This window comes from Chironomus tepperi, unplaced genomic scaffold, assembly GCF_022539635.2.
Source record: "Chironomus tepperi strain 1889 unplaced genomic scaffold, CSIRO-AGI_Ctep_v1 contig_298, whole genome shotgun sequence".
Lineage (NCBI taxonomy): Eukaryota > Metazoa > Arthropoda > Insecta > Diptera > Chironomidae > Chironomus > Chironomus tepperi.
Genome location: NW_027226420.1, coordinates 1,080,789 through 1,098,120, shown reverse-complemented (window position 1 = coordinate 1,098,120; position 17,332 = coordinate 1,080,789). Strand labels below are relative to the sequence as shown.

At 33.5% G+C, this 17,332-nt stretch overlaps 1 protein-coding gene across 1 annotated transcript in view; it reads left to right on the top strand.

The window, feature by feature from the left end:
* The first annotated feature begins 3,785 nt into the window (after positions 1-3,785).
* Positions 3,786-17,332, top strand: part of LOC139092271 (serine proteinase stubble) — a 66,034-nt gene continuing 52,487 nt past the window's right edge. Inside the window, exon 1 of the mRNA XM_070642611.1 lies at positions 3,786-4,409. Coding sequence (XP_070498712.1) covers positions 4,382-4,409 — 28 coding nt within the window. The 5' untranslated portion in view covers positions 3,786-4,381. The remainder of the gene's footprint in view (positions 4,410-17,332) is intronic.

Sequence of the window (17,332 nt, the reverse complement as noted above, 5' to 3'; positions counted from 1 at the left end):
GAACGAGTTCGATTCCCATCAATAAAGCCGATCCTCTCATCAAATATTTACATTGAATGTGGTCGATGTTACAATTTTTCGTCCAAAGCTCCAACAACATTGCTATAAACTACTTTTAGACAAGAAGCAACTTGACCTTTACCTAATGTGTTCACATCATGGATTCAAATTACATCCATCGAAATAATTCAAAAGATTAAAATTTTCTCAGTAGCGAGATTAAATTTCATAAATTATGCACGAAAGGATTCTTTGAGAAATTCTGAGATTTTTTTGGGGTTATACCTTGAAAAATTGATGATACTCAATTGCTTTTGTGGACTTTCCATACTCTTGCTATGTATTGTTGCATAATTTATTATCAAATCAGCAGTAATGGCGGTAGAAACACCAGCAAAACTTTGTTTTTTTATTTTCAATTGCTTGGATATGCTTCTCTATTTCACAAAATTGAATAAAGTAAGTCAATGTATGCATTTCATTCCTTTACAATTGTATTCCAGTCTAACAATAAACACATAAAAGAATGAAAAAAAAGAAAGAAATTAAATTTTCAAGTGGAAGTACATAAAACTAAACTTTTATTTAAACATTTAAAGACTGAATTCAGTCAAAACTTGTTGTGGAACGAGTCATAGTCTAGGAGTGAGGACAAAGTCTCATAAATATGAGTTTTAGAACTGGATGAACAAAAAAAAAGTCGAGGAAAATTTATAGTGAAAACTCGGAAGTGAAAAAAAGAAGTTCATGCTTGGGCTATAAACTGTTTTTTAAAGCAACTGAAAAAAAGAAAGCATTTAAGCTATTAAATATAAGCATTAAGTAAGACGATAGCTTTTTTTCTTCTCTACTTTTTTACCGCTTTTTTGCCAAAACAAATGTGATTTTATGTTCGCTTTTATGGCAAGTCTTTTTATAGTTGGACAGGTTAATTTATTAAGTCAACATTAAAAAGTCATAATTTAATCGACGATTGACACATTTAAGGATTGTTTTGAGATTAAGGATGTTTAAGAGGATTTGTTTGATGGATTTGTCGGATTTGGTCATTCATTTAAATGTTATTGACAGGCTGACATCTTACTTGGATTATAGATTATGTTGATTATGTAATGTATGTGTTACCCGAGCATGACAATATGGACAACTACATTTCTTGCCGTAAAAATGGTTCAAAATCAGCTGTCATGGTGCCATCAAGGCAACTTCTCGTCTTGCCATAAATATGGCGAAGTAGCGATGTCTAAGCGAATGGATTGTTGCTGTTCGGTTTAGGAAATTGTGAATTTAAAGATGCTTCATGTCCAGCGAGTTTGAGCATGTATTTCACTTGATTCTAGAGATTGAATTCAACTTGGGCTTTGTCCGGAAGAGTCTACTCAAGTTAACTCGATTTCATGTGAAATTCGAACGATTCCCGAACAGCACAACGTGTTGCTTCGTCGTCCCTGAGTGACACAAATGACAGAGCCTACTTCATTTGTGTGGATCGGGGACACATTTACGATAAGACGGGAAGTTGCCTTGACGGCATCATGACGGCACAAAGTCAGCTGATTTCAAACCATTTTGAATTCAAGTTCTTGATTCTATTCAGCACCAATTCTACTAAAACTCCCTAAATGCGCCTAATCCCCAAACATCTATCATCTAACATAAAACATCCAACTTAATCTCAAGTTTAAAGTTATGTCAATGCAATGTGCAAAACAATTAAAGCATCATATACAATGAAAGAATTTAGAAAGTGAGATAATTAGGCATTCATGCTCTCTCACATGTATTTGATTATAGATGTTTCTATAACATCAGTGATATAATTGCATGTACATATACATGTAATTGATATCAACTTTAAAGACATTAATAATAATATTTTAATTAATATTATGTGACATTTGTTGTCGCATTGTGTAAAGTATATAGCTATAGATGATTCATATTATTTGGAGATGAAGATGATGACGAATTTTGTTGCATTAAAAAGCTTTTTGGATGGAAAAAGTTGACTAAAGTGTTTTTACTAATTTTTAATGATGGGTACGGAGTGGAAGCTCTCTATGAGAGCATGATTGTCATGTTTTTAATAATTGAATGAAAAAGTTTCTTATACAATTTAAAACTTTCTGTCGAAAAGTGATTCTTGGAATTCGAAAGGTAAATATTGACCCGAGCAGCATGCGGTGAACCGTCATTTTTGCTGTATTAACCAAAAAGGATCGAAATCAGCCGTCATGGTGTCTTCAGAGCAACTTTGGGTCTTATCGATGATACACCGATGTAGCCTGCCCACTAGCGAGCATCCTATGCTGTTCGGATTCAACTTCCATTAAGCTTATAATCCCATAAATCTACAGATTGTCAAAACACATGAGTCTCACAAGATTTCATCCTAAATCATTATCACCTTGTTAAAATTTTATAGTGGATACATCCCATAATTCAATTTCTGAACATAATGCTCATAAGTAGATAACGAAGATTTATTCATAATTTTGTGTTAGTCATTCAACATTTTAACTCATTGCAGCTACAAAAAAAAGGCCAAAAACTTTTTTTTATGCAAATTCGTCCGAAAGAGAGTAAAAATTTACACACGAAAAAATAAAAATTAAGCATTCATCTCATCAGATGTTCGAGCAATGACGTTAACATTTTTCCTTCTTCTTTTTCATCTTGTTTATGCTTCATTCACATTTTGCACTGCTTTTAGTTGTTGGTTTTGAGAGGCTCTTTGTGGTGTGATTATAAATTTTTCTGTATTGCGCTGTCATTTTGTCGGGTTGGATATTTGATGGATATGCTGTGATTTGATGAATTTGTTGGGATTTGACGAATTTGTTGGGTTAGTTATAGTATTGATAATTGACAGGCACTACCCAGCAATAGAGCCATCTTAAGATACCATGACAGTTGATCCGTTTGGACCACCATTGATCTGTATAGCCAGCAGAATAAGTAAATTAGGTGGATATTGCCTTCCACAGGTAAAATTTTAGACTGATTGTATAAAATACAGGTTTTGCACATATTTGCATATTATGGATTTGCATATTATCTAAAAAATATTACTAAATTTAAGCCTTTTGGCTTATAAAGCAGCTGAACTGATCTCAATATAATTGCTTTATTCCTACAACCTACCTACAATCTGATCAACACATATTCGATTAAACACTCAGGAACTAATTTGATTATCTTGACTGGACTAGTATTTACATGAATATCTGATTAATTGAACCTCTAACATGCTCACTAGGTACCGTAAGATGCTCATTGAGCATATTCTTGTATTTTAGAGGCCCAAATATTATCTCCTGGTAATCCCGATGTGACGAACCAAAATGATCGCTAAATAGACACGGCCTATATTTGGTATTAATAAATGTATCCATTCTGAAGACTTAAAACCTCCGAGACGTAGTCTTCTTCATTTGTATCATTTGGATCTACAACTTAGACGAAGGCTGTTGATAGAGACAGTTTAGCACTTGATATTGGCAATTGCCTGAGGATAGCCAGCTATAGAAACAGTTTTAGATGTCAACAAAGAGATAGGTCAAGGATCACAGACAATCTTAAAGACCACCAAAGTGAAGTGAAGGGACAACAACTTGATTATACCGTGGTCATCCCAAATGCGCTCATGCGACTACCAATAATTGACTTTCTTACTTTTAATTTGCTTATTTTTTAAAAGCGTTAAAAGAAATGGGAAAAAGAGTTGAAAATTTCTTTTCATTTCAGTTAAGACTTGTCTTTCGTACAAACAACAAGTCGACACAACTCAACGTCGTGTGCCTGACATTGCAATCGTAGAAGCGTAAAGCTTTTTTTTTTTAAATTTTAGTTTATAATTTTGTGGAAATTATTATTATTATTATTTGTTTGTGTCTCTTTTTCGTTCATCTCATTTAAATAAATACAGTGGAGATAGTAGTTGAGAATATAAATGCACAAAAAAAAAATGGAATAAAAAATTAACCGAAAGTTAAAGTGAAATGTGCGGGTCACAGAATTAAACAATTGAATACTTTTGCGGTTTATTGTCATACATGAAATTCTTTACTTTCGCATACAGTTTCTTGTATATCTCCATCTTGTGTATTACAAGTCCATAAAGTGTATTAGTGATTAATTTTATTGTTGGGTGACATTCAATTGTGTAAAAGTTGAAATTTTCTTTCCTTAAATAATAATAATATAAAGTTCAAGAAAGTCTTACTTCATTAAGGCAAGGCTTAATAGTGTTGTGAAGAAGAGAGAGCTTATATTGGAAATCGGATTAAAGACACTTTCAGGGATCAAAAAATTAAAACAGAAAGTTTCAGTTCAGAATTGATTGTGTACCGGATATAGCAAGTGACAATAAAAATTCAGCATGGCAGGATTAAAATTTCTATTTATAGGTAAGTGAGGATTTATAGATTTATAATTTTTTCGCAAAGCCCTGCATCCCGACATTTGATATAGTGTGATGATTTACACTTATTTCGGGAGAGATGATGTCTGTGTGTATGTGACTGAATATCCACTGATATAACGGTTCATTTCATCGCATGCGAAACTAAATGTTTATGCATTCTCAAAAAAAAAAATTAAAATCATGTGCAGCATACAAAAATACCCAAAAATTCTCAACGGGACAAATACGTACGTACTAGATATAAAATTACGTAATTTTTTTGTTGGACGACTTACTGTGAGTGGCTTTCGGTTTACATCCGTGTAACATTTTCTTGTTGCATGCATGAAACGATGGTGTTGATTCTTTTAATAATTTGTGTAATCGTATTTCATGAGTAAATTATGTATGGTGATTATGATAAGCTTGTTGCTTAATTTGGCAGGTGAAATATTTTTTTGTTGTGTACTTGCTGTGAGGGACATAAACATAATTTGCACCATATTTTTGGTGGTAAAATGCAAATTTCATGAATAATTTGTGAAGGCTGTGGTGGTTACATCTTGGCAATAAGCTTGGACCAAAACTGCACATGGCATACGGTTTCTGACATTTCCCAAAATGTTTATCGGTTCACTAGCGTGCCGTGACACGAATGTTGCCTACCACTGTACTAAGGGGTCTTACAATGCAGTTGTATAGCCGATCGGAATCGCCGTCTACCTGGATTTTGGGATTGTACCAAAAAATCAATCCATTCAAACCGACGACCCCTTAATTCCTTCTAATGAAAGTTGTTTTGATTTAAAATCCATGATACCGGTCAGTTGGAACTGGAATTTGAATGTTTGAATTTTTAATTACTAATTCCTATTTCTGTGGCTTAATTGAGGATCAAGCGGCCAAAAACAAGCAGCCAAGTTATGACTTCACCCCGGTTAATCCCCCTTTTATCTCCGAAAGTACCTCAATTTTATGGTTATGAGCAATCTTGTCAGCTTCATTACTTGTATCCACATTTCATCCACCGATATCTTTTTATTCATTACCGTAATTCACAATACAATTTTTTTTATTCAATACCGAAACAATAATGAAGAAGAAAGAAAGAAAGAGCTTAATGAAGCACGAAGCAAAAATTGAGCTCGTTGAGAAAGTTAAGCAACAGCAAAACGGCAAGGTCTTATTGTCGTCATTTCTCTTTCATTTTCTTTCTTTCTTGTGAATCATTTCTTTTTGGTTATTTATAAACATTCAGCACATTAAATGTGTGTTGTGTTGTCTTACTATACACGAAATACGCGACTTGACCAATTTTGTTGGAATCGATTGCATAAGATCATGCAGCGGAAATTCCAATATGCGATGTTATTGCGTTCATCGTATGATTGTCGTCTACATACATTCGGGCCAATATTTATCATTTCTTCTTTTTCTTCTCACTTCCAACTCTTGTTTTGTCTGTTTGCATACTCTTTTTTTTTGTTGTATTTCTTTTCATAGTTTACTTTACATTTTTTTTTAAAAGTGAATATGAAGAAATGAAAAGTGAATTTCAATAGTTTCACTTTGTTCGCTTATGAATCACAATTTTCTGTTGTTACTGTTGTGAGGGCGTGAAGTAGTGTTTAAAATTTTTAATTTCACTCTTAAGAGCGAAAATCAAAGGAGTCGAATTGAATAAAAAAACTCTTATTTTTATTTTACTCTTGAGCGAAATTGATCAATTTTCCTCACGCTCCTGAGAGCGAAATTTTTTATTTCACTCCCAAAAAATTTCACTCTCAGGAGCAGGAGTGAAATTCTGAATTTCGCTCTTAAGAGCAGGAGCGAAATTAAATGTATGGAAAAATGTTTTGGTGATTTTTGGTCGTTATTGGCAATTATTTGATTATTTCCGGAATCCAGAAAGGTTACTTTCTTTTATGTTTGGACCCAAGCTGTTATTTTAAGTATTAGACATGAACTTTGAACTTCTGGAAGTACATCCTTTTACCATTTTTGTATGTCAAAATTACAAATTGTATGAAAATTCTCAAAAAGGAAGGCAATAATGATGCAAAAGTTGTGCTATTGCAAAGTTTGTTCTAAAATCGATCACTTTGTGCATTTGCAAGTGAGGAACTGACTATGTCCAGTGCCTGAACATCCAAAAACTTCATTTTCTTAAATTTCGTTCCTGATTTCATTTTCGAACTTTTTTGAAAAACATGCGGAACCGACCACTTCCACTACTTCCAGCACGAATTTTGATGTTCCTATCCACTTTAGATGATCCATATTACCCAATAGCCCTATAAAATGTTCGAAAAATTACCAATTTCCTTAGCAATTCCAGTTAGAAATTTTTTATTGCGTAATTCACAAGAAAAAGTGATTTTAGATGTAGGAATCATTGACTTTTCGAACATTTTATAGGGCTATTGGGTAATATGGATCATATAAAGTGGATAGGAACATCAAAATTCGTGCTGGAAGTAGCGGAAGTAGTCGGTTCCACATGTTTTTCAAAAAAATTCGAAAATGGAATTAGGAACGAAATTTAAGAAAATGAAGTTTTTGGAAGTTCAGGCACTGGATATAGTCAGTTCCTCACTTCCAAATGCAAAACGAGATCGATTTTAAAACAAACGTTGCAATATCACAACTTTTGCATCATTATTGTCTTCCTTTTTGAGAATTTTCATACAATTTGTTATTTTGGCATAGAAAAATGGTAAAAGGAAGTACTTCCAAACGTTAAAAGTTCATGTCTAATACTTAAAATAACAGCTTGGGTCCAAACATAAAAGAAAGTAACCTTTCTGGATTCCGGAAATAATCAAATAATTGCCAATAACGACCAAAAATCACCAAAACATTTTTCCATACATTTAATTTCGCTCCTGCTCTTAAGAGCGAAATTCAGAATTTCACTCCTGCTCCTGAGAGTGAAATTTTTTGGGAGTGAAATAAAAAATTTCGCTCTCAGGAGCGTGAGGAAAATTGATCAATTTCGCTCAAGAGTAAAATAAAAATAAGAGTTTTTTTATTCAATTCGACTCCTTTGATTTTCGCTCTTAAGAGTGAAATTAAAAATTTTAAACACTAGCGTGAAGCGAGTTTCAATTTCGCTCTCAAAAAGAAATTTTATAATCGCGTGAATATTTTTTGTATATTGACTGCTTGAACTTCTTCTTGTTTATGCCCGATTGGCTCAAGTTATTCGTGGTAGTCAAATAGTTGCCACCTGAAAGTCAGATGACATCCAAAGGACAATTTTCTTGGCTGTTAACATTTGAGAATTTATTGCATTTGATGAGAATTCAGGTCAATTTTGGTTGTTAGCAAAAGAACGCGATCCAGGAACTCATTTAAAGAAGCAAGCGATTAAGCCAGCTAAGTAACATGATAGTTGACACTTGAATGCCAGATCTACCTTAAGTTGGTTTCTTTGTACAAGTTGATTTCAGAAATGGTCGGTTGTAAGCCTTACCATCTCTAGCCTGATTGTGGGACTGCAACCCTTCAGACAAGGTTGTTACCATTCCTATCCAGACTCGGGGGTGTGACCCTTCAGACAAGTTGCTTTGGATAGGCTTTTAATCTATCATTTAATGAACTAATTTTGGCACATAGTTCGTTCACCAGCGGTGTATTTAGCGATAACAGGGAATACCACGAGAAGGTACACTTGACATTTGGTCAGCTTCGGAGTCAGACTTCGACTTCCTCTAATCATGCCAAGTAGCAATCACTTTACTGTCATTAACAATTTGTGCCGCTCGGACATGAAATTAAAAGTGTTTTGTTAAAAATTCAAAAAATTAAACTCAAAGCCTACTATGATCGAAATTACTAGATCATTAGAAATTCAATGATACTCATGAAATCCTAAATAATATGACACAAATACGTGAAACTAGCAACTTCTCTTTGTTGTGGTTTTCCACTTTATTACGCAAGTTGTTTACCTACTGAACATCCAACTCATCGCAATTTCTTATGAAAATGAAAAGAGTTCAATAAACGTTCATTAGGTGAAGGTTGTTCGTCTTTTTGCGTTCTTTGACATTTTTCATACTTTTATTTATCTCATCTCGATTCAGTGATGATTCAGTGTTCATCATAAACTTAATTCAATCAAGTTTAGAGGTTTGGCTTTCGTATTGAATATTGTTTTGTGCTTTTTCCTCATAAAAAAGTTGTTTGTTGACAAATAAAACATGGAAAATTTCCAGACCTCGCCTAGAGATCTGCAGAAAAAAATCATATTAAGTTACTCAATTGGATTTTCAGAAGGCTTTTCATGGAACTTATGTCATGTGACAATTTTATTACTTGTTAAGCAATAGCTGAACACTGTTTAGTAGGTCATACTGGTGCCAAAATAATTTTTTGTGTGCTTATTGATAACAAACCCGGATTTTCATTAAATTTAATAACTTTTAGACACAAACTCGTTCCTATTATATTAAATCATGTTCTTAAAACCCAGATAGCTTGCTAAAACTTATTTATTGCTAAAGAGGTCACATCTTTTTAGCTTCATTCAAACTTTTATGCACTTTTTAGCCGCTTACTTAAGTTTAGAAGATTCTGTGTTTAAACTTGAAAGTTTACTATCTATTTACAGTATATCTTGAATATTTGAGAAATTCTTACAGGAAGTATGACGAAGATAAGAAGAATTTACTGTTATGTAGCATAGAAATTAAGAAATGTTGTAAATTTGAAAGGCAATTCCGAGCGACGTAAATGAAAATGGCTTCGCTAAAGTTGTAGACACAACATTTCGCAGTATGCTATCCGAGTAAGCTCTTCCAACTTGAGTGGCACAAGTTCAGAATCTAACGGCACTCACTCAAACGCACATGGTCCACATATGTTACCATCGTCTAATAAAATTGGAGATTTCAATACTTGTCAGCTAAAACTTCTCATAAATTCCCAAAAAATCTCTTTTGATTGATTAAAAATAATTCACATGTCAAAAGAAGTTCTCTAACCTTAAACCTTTAGTTTCCTAAGACTTCTCCTAAACAACAAAAATCATCATGAATTCACTAAACTTTTCTTGTGTGCCTTTACGAAATACTCAGCAAAAATAACATAATCTTTATAATTTTTCAACAACAACTTTTTGTCAGTTTATTTCTAAGGATGTTTATTTGGTTCCTTCATCTTTACCCTCTACAGAAATTCTTCTTTTAATCTTTTTCCTTAAACAAACATTTGTTCTTGTTGAATCCAAAAAAGTTCATCGAACTAGTCCTCGGCTTTTTCAAATTATTCACAAAAAGGAATGCTTTGTGGATGTTTAGAAATGATGTTGAATTTCTTTGGGAGGAAGTCACATGGTATGGAGTTTATGAAAATTGTGGCTCAGGCTGGCATTGAGCCATATTCGGAAGGAATTTCAGCTAATCCAGCTCAAAGCCAGAACCAACCGAATGTCAAAAAAGAAGAAGGTTTTCACCATGGATCATGTCGTCCTTGGGTTCGGATTTTTGATCTATTAACCGATTTGTTGTATCCAAAGCCTAGCGAAACAATTGGGCACACAGATAAACAGGGCTTTTGGCTGTAAAAATGGATCGAACTACTTCGTCACGATGCTTTCAAGGCCACTTGTCATCTTAAAGTCGGCAATAGTTTAGTGCCCTAGCGAATGATGCGTAGATCGAGGTATTCATCACAGATCCTTCTTCATCTGCGTCGCTCAAATCAAAAGCCGGTTCTTTAATCTAGTTATTCTATGGACGTAATTCATCAACAACCCCTAATATATTTATTCATTGCTTTATCTAAAATAATTGTAAAGTTTTCAACTTTTACCTTTAAGTCGTTTCTGCTCCACGTGTATCCATTGACGTCAAACATTGACTATTATCTTTAGGACTGTGAGCATGAATTATTGTTGATTCGATAAGAAAAAGGAAAGGAAATGAAAAAAAAAATTATTTCAATGAATTCTTCTTCGAAACTTTCCAATTATTCATGATGAAAATGAATAAGTAAAGTAAGCAACGGCAGAAACAGCAGCTTTTAAGATAATTGATTTTGATATGAAAAATTTTTATGTTTCAGTAGCTGTACAGCAGTAATTTAGTTTGTATTGAGATAGGTCAAGGCTTATTATCAGCGTAGTTGGGGCAATTGAGTTGGCACTTTTATTATTTAATGGATTATTATTTAAATGAGTTTCAAATATTTATCTGGTATATCCATTATCTTTGAAATGTCATGTCATAATTCCCAATTTCACATTTCTCTGAGAAACGACAATAAATCATTTAAAATAAAAGTTCAGCCTCAAGATTACAAATAATTTTAAAATTCAAGTCACAGATCCTGAGTTTATTAAGTCATAGCTGTCATACAGGCGCCACACGGCAAGTTTACCTTAAGGCTACGAAAAATATGCTTATCGCTGAGCAATAATGTGAAAATTAAGATCTGTCGCCTTGAGAAAGTGACGCCAAATGCGTCGTATTTTTAAAAGCAAATCGTACAATTAAAAGAAATGATAGACGCAGTTGAATTGTTAATGGATGTGAAGAAATTGTGGACTTTGAGATTAAAATGTAATGAGACTGTTTGGTGATTTACATTTGCTTCTGTTTGGATTTAGTACGATTGATGGTGAAATTTTTGATGAATCAACATGAAGTTTTGTGTTGGAATTGATGGAATATCAGCAATAAAGCAACATCAGATGTGGGTTGTCATTTCTCAAGGAATGTCTTGCGAACAGGATCGAAATGCCTTCGGCATTCGTGTCTTGGAATAACACTTTGGATGATGTGGACTGCTAATTAAGCATGTAGCAAAGATGATTTGAATTTTGCGTGTGGACCTGAGTTCACTCAAGTCGACTTAGCCATACAAAATCCTAGTCGACTTCGAGCCCTGTATTGCAATGTATAGGCTGCTAATCTGCATGATTTATTGAAGATCAGGCTTTTATATTGTCTGAATTCTTGATTTTTTGGATACATGCATTATATTACTCACACTTAAAGAAGCTCATCGACTTCAGAGTTGCTTGGACTTCATTGTAAAGGCATCCACTTGTTTTTGGAGTCCTGTTTACAATAAAGACGACTTTATGAATTTGAGAGTCCGGACTCTCAAAGTTCTGCCTATTCTGCTCGACTTAAGCTAGCAATTCGTAATATTAGATGCGTTCGTTATGTGGACGCTCCAATTTTGCAAATAAATTATCTTCTTAGACTCAAAAGTACCTAAAATCATGCTCATTGCCTTAAAACGTCCAGAATTGATCAAAAAACTCCATTGTATCTAAAATATCAAGTAATCTAACTTATATCCAACAATTACAAGGAATTTGAGACGCTCCTTTAGCAATATGTCAGTCTATAGAGTTTCCATCCAATGCTGTGGTTCCGAAAATCTATCAACATTCAAGTATATTGAACAAATCCTAACATTTCATTCCTGCACTCCAACATAACTACCAATATCTAATTCCCATGCTTCATTTCACTCGAAACTGTGAAAAATTTACTACAAAAATGTCCCCACCATAAAGCTAGAAATTAGATCCATCTTCAATTTCATCATCCCTTTTTGAACTAAACAAAAAAAAAGCTACATCAAACAGAATAAAACCCCTAAATTCTAATGGAAGCCTTTTAAGCGCATAATAAATTTTTTAACACAACACGTTTTCTATTCAAAGCTTCAATTTTATTTTGACGCAGCATATAAAAAAGAGAAAATTTTCTGCTTGTTTTTATTCATTTACCATTTGGGAATTTAACGATAAATTAAATTTGTAATCCTCTTTTCAATTTCATATTGATTTCAAATGACTTTTTTTTTGTGCCTTCAATTTATTCCTATGCAAAATTTTTATATTTTGGTCTGATTTTGAATGCTACCTAACTGCTTAGGTAAATATGTATTCAGAAGAAAATCTTTTTTATTTTATGTTTCAATGGTAACCATGTTGATGAAATTACGAAAATAGAAAATGAAAATTTAAATTTTTCTTCTTCACACCCAACTTTTTTTTTTTGCTTGCTTGTCGTTGCTCCTGTAAAGCTTCTACATTTTTGTAATACGAAATTTCATGTGTGTGTCTCAACATATACTCGATATAAAAAAGGGTATGAAGAAAAATAATAAATTTTTGTTTGAGGCTGTGATGGGAAACCTTTTTTGTGGTATGGTACAAACAGCCAGCGATAAAATTAGTCTACCCAGTTTAGGCGTCATATGAAGGAGGCCATGGATCACAGTTGATCTGTATGACCAGAGAAGTAAGTCAGTAAGTACAAACTTTAAGGCAGAGCTTGAAGCCGACTTAGATTTTGTATGAAAGTGTCGACTTGAGCCGAATCGACTCCATACAAAATTCGAGTCGACTTCGAGTTCTGCTAGCAGGTTGCACTCGATTAGAAATTTTGGCTATTTATTGATTTTTTCCTACGCAAAACTTAATCCTGAACAGCACCGGTCTGTTAATTGATCAAAAATCCAACATCAGACTGGCGTGACTCTAAATGATGTTGGATTTGGCTTTGATAAGAGGCCATGTCAGTGTCATAACGGATTCGACTTTAATCAGACACCATGCCAGATTCACACTAACCTTGTGTCAGATTTTGGATCGAATAGCTGACTTGTGCTGTTCAAAACTAAGATTTGAATATAAAATGTTCAAAACATAGCAAAATTCTAAATCTCCTTCTACTTAGAAGCCTGTGCCATACCACAAAAAACATCGCACACTACTGCTTTAAGGATTTCATAGGAATTGAAACAACAAATTCAATTAAATGAAATTTTCTCGTCTAAGTGATTTCAAAACACTTTGTTAATTGATTGACACTTTTTAAAGGCAAATTTCTATGTAAAGGACCAAAATAACTTCAATCTTAAAATGAATTATATTTGCAGTTCCTAATTGAAATTCAATTTATTCAAAAGTCTGTAATTTTTGTTGAAGTTCTTAGAAATCTAGAATTAAATGCCTGCAATTTAAAATGTTTGTAAATATCTAATCGTAAATGCGTACAAGCATAGTAATTAATTTCCTAATGAGGTTAATAGGCTTATGAGTTTCGCATGGATTTAAAAAATCGATAAAACAGCAGGATTCTCGCATTAAGAGAATGTGGTCAGATAGGTGTTCAGAAATATTAATATTTTTATGGTCAGAGCTGAATCCAGATCACTCGCTGGGGCGCCGGTTTTGTCACAATGTTGTAGTAGAGCTCGAAGTTGACTTTGATTTTGTATGAAAAAGTCGAGCCGATTCCATACACAATTTGAATCGACTTCGAGTTTTGCGTTGTCGACAAACCGTGAGGGTGTCCTGAGGGCTAACTGAAGGCTGATTTCAGTGTCAATTATCACTACAGAGTTATATGACCTACTTGGGGTATCTACCAATGCAATGTACTTAGCCACAGCTTGTATGTCGCGAATACACAAACTGAGTTGGTGTGACTATAAAGAGCAAAAAAGTTGTCGAATCCAACTAGACTTTCCCTGGGATTGAACCTGAGTCGTTAAAGTTGATAGGTGGACCTAAACACTACCCCATTGCTGCCGCTGCCATTGATATGTGCTTCATGTGGACAAAAATACATCAGAACTAGTCATTAACTGGACATTAACTTACCATCAACTAGTTATAACGAATTTTTGTCCACTCGGGTACTGTCAAAGGGTGTCTAGGAGCTACAAAGTCAATCTCTGATCATATCTAAAAGCATTCAAGCATTCAAGCTTCGGAAGTTGAGCAATACTAGACTTAATCTTCAATATTTGAGAATGAAACAGTTAAAAATTTTAATTTAGCAGATCATTTCCTTCACCAAATCATAAACTAATAACTAGTTCTGCAGGTTAATTAAATCATTAAGAATAACAGCTTTATCCATTTGCAAATAATTGCAAAAACGCGTTAAAAGATGTAATCAGTGAAAGTATTAAAAATAAAATTTTATAGTATCATTCAAGTTGGAAGTGTTTCCGCAATGAAATTGTGTATATACATTTTTTTTAACACAAAATTGATTTCCAATTACATCGAACATTATTATTAAGCTATTATGTGTGCATATAAATATTTCATGATAGGCAATCTTGAGTAATAAATCGACAATAATTTCAAGTTCAACAATTCTCTTTTCTTCCTCTTTTCTACGTCTATTTTGAATCTCATGCTTCTTTCTATCTGTGCCATTGAAAGCGAGAGTGATGCCGCAACTACCTGCTTTTTTTTACTTCTTGTAGTTTATGCTGTATGCGGACTTTCATATCTATTTGTTTTTATGTGTTGATACTTGTTAGAGGTTCCAAGGTCTCGCGATTTTTAGAAAGCTTTCATTCAAAATGAAAATAATAATTGTATTCAATTTTATGACTGTTGGATGTATCATGTAAATCACTTGAAATTTTATGGCTCGTAAATTTCGTGATGAATCATTTTGAATATCGTTCCAGTTTGGCACATTTATGTTCATACTTAAAGATGTTTGATTTATATATTGAGTGTAAATTAAAAAGAAGGAGGAAGATTGGCTGTCGATTGTATGGGTCAAGTAGCCGGAACAGCACAACGTGCTTGTTAGGGGACTCTATAATAGCACAACCCACTGAATTGATCGATAATCAGGCACTAGACTAGCATGACTCCTTACTAAGTACTACGATCTCAAGCTCAGACCTAATGTCGGTATGAAGCTGGGTTTTTTAAGTCGTGAGCCTTCCGGAACTGCTTCATTGTCGTAGTAGCTACAAGAATCGAAGTGAGGACTTCGTGACGGCTGATTATGAACCATTTTCTGGTCAGAAATGCGGTTCGTCGCCTTCTGCCGCTCGAATAATTCAGAATAAAGTTAATATCCCTAAAATCCAGCATCATCCAACTCCCACACACCAAAATTTTCATCAAAAACTTGACACTGTATGACATTAGACATGAAATAACTAACAAAAAAAAAGTTCTGAATTATTTAATACCTAAGCTACAGTTTTCACCTTTTAGCCACAAAAAGTCGTGATAAATAAGTGTCTCATATGACATACATATCCACATTCACATCCAATGCCCACACAAAATCTGTCTACAACAATGACAATGAAAATCATTCGTGTCTACCGGAACTTTGCTCTTGTTCTACTCCCCTAGTATAAACAACATAAATAATTGATAGGTGAACATTGGTGCGTTTTGCATCTTATGTTTCATCATTGACTGTAATAAACATCTATCTATATATCTATCGTATGTACATAATATCACATCATCGTCATAACTGTTTATTTATGGTCATAAAAGCATGCCAGGAAACGAAAGAGAAAAGAAGAGAATGAAAATATACATAAAGTATTATGACAGCGATGATGATAATGAAGAAGAAGTATTACCGATATATATTACTTGAGACAGTTGTTGCTTTTGTAATTTTCACAATTTTTTCATTTCGCTGGTGGTTTGCCCGAGCGACACAGATGAGAAAAGATTTCGCTATGGCTTCATCTAAGATTGTTATGAATATGTCAATTTTAATGCTAATTCTAATAGAAAAGCTTAAAAGCTTAATGGTCTGAGCTCTTGACTGGCTATCGAGAAGTCCGTGGTTCGATTCTAGTTTGGGACAAGTTGACAATTGTTGACATTCAGTTGTTAAAATCTTATGATAGCCGTTTGGATTCCAAATAGCTGCTTATTTGAAATTGTGACCGTTCTTGATATCTTAACGGTTATTTTATATTCAAAATTTAAATGCAATTAGTTGGTTTCCCCTTTTTATGGTTGTTAGTCCCCTCAATAACAACGTTCAGTTGTTTACAATCTTCAAACAATAAAGATCATATAAATTGATCTAGTTCTCATTTCCGGCTTCAAAAATCTAAGTTCCTACCAGTTCCAACAATTATAAGCAACACCAGCAATTCCAACAGTGCCTTATCCATCTCTATTGTTCGGGTTTGAATAATAAGAAACCGCGAAACTGAAAGACTTAAAAAAAGAAAGAAAACTAAGGTAAAGAAATAAAAAAAATACAATGAGACGCCCGGAATATCTCAGATATGGTTACGGAATACAAAAGCAGCAAAAAAAATTTCACTTTCAATTGCAATAAAGAAGAAAAAAATACAAATTTAAGAAAGAGATGTGAGGAAGTAGTGCGACAAAAAAAAAAAGATAAAGTCACGAGCGTGAGGCACACAAGACGCTAAAAACGAAAGAAAAAGTAAAGAGTAAAGTCGTTACCAACACTTGGCATTTTTTTTGTGTGTAAAACTGAATAGTTTTTTAAAAAAGTGTTGAATGGCAAACAGCTGACGGATTTTAAGTGAGCTTTGGAGCTCAATTTCATGTCTTTCTTTCAGTTTTGCGGGATAATAATTGAGTAAGCTTAATCGGAATTTTATTCAATTTCAAATGAAATGAAGAAAACTTTTTTGGAAGCGACGTCGAGCAATAAGTGTGAAAAATGTCATAATAGAGAGTTAATGAAGCAAAAATTTGGTAATATTAATCATCGATTGGATTTTATGGCTAATATTACGTAAACGGAAACTGTTCAAATTTCCGAATACCAGAGATGTTTATTGATTTTAAATCATCTGATTATTAAGTAATTAATTTAATTAAATTTGAGCATTAAAAGATTCCAACCATAGATTACGAGCTATTTGTGAAAGATTGCCTGAAATACTCATTCAATACTCAAATAGAAATTTGTGTTCCTTCCAAGAAGTTCGATTTTCTTTTATCAGCTTCGCATCGAATATCTCAAAAATTCATGAATTTCTATTGAATAAGGAAAAGGAGGCTGGCCTGAAATTGTCAACACGTGGAAGGTTTTTTGGTATGGAATTCAATAACCTTAATGCGATTTTGTACTTTATTTTGTGTTATTTGTTTAGAAATGCTTTTTCGGGACACTCTTGGGACAT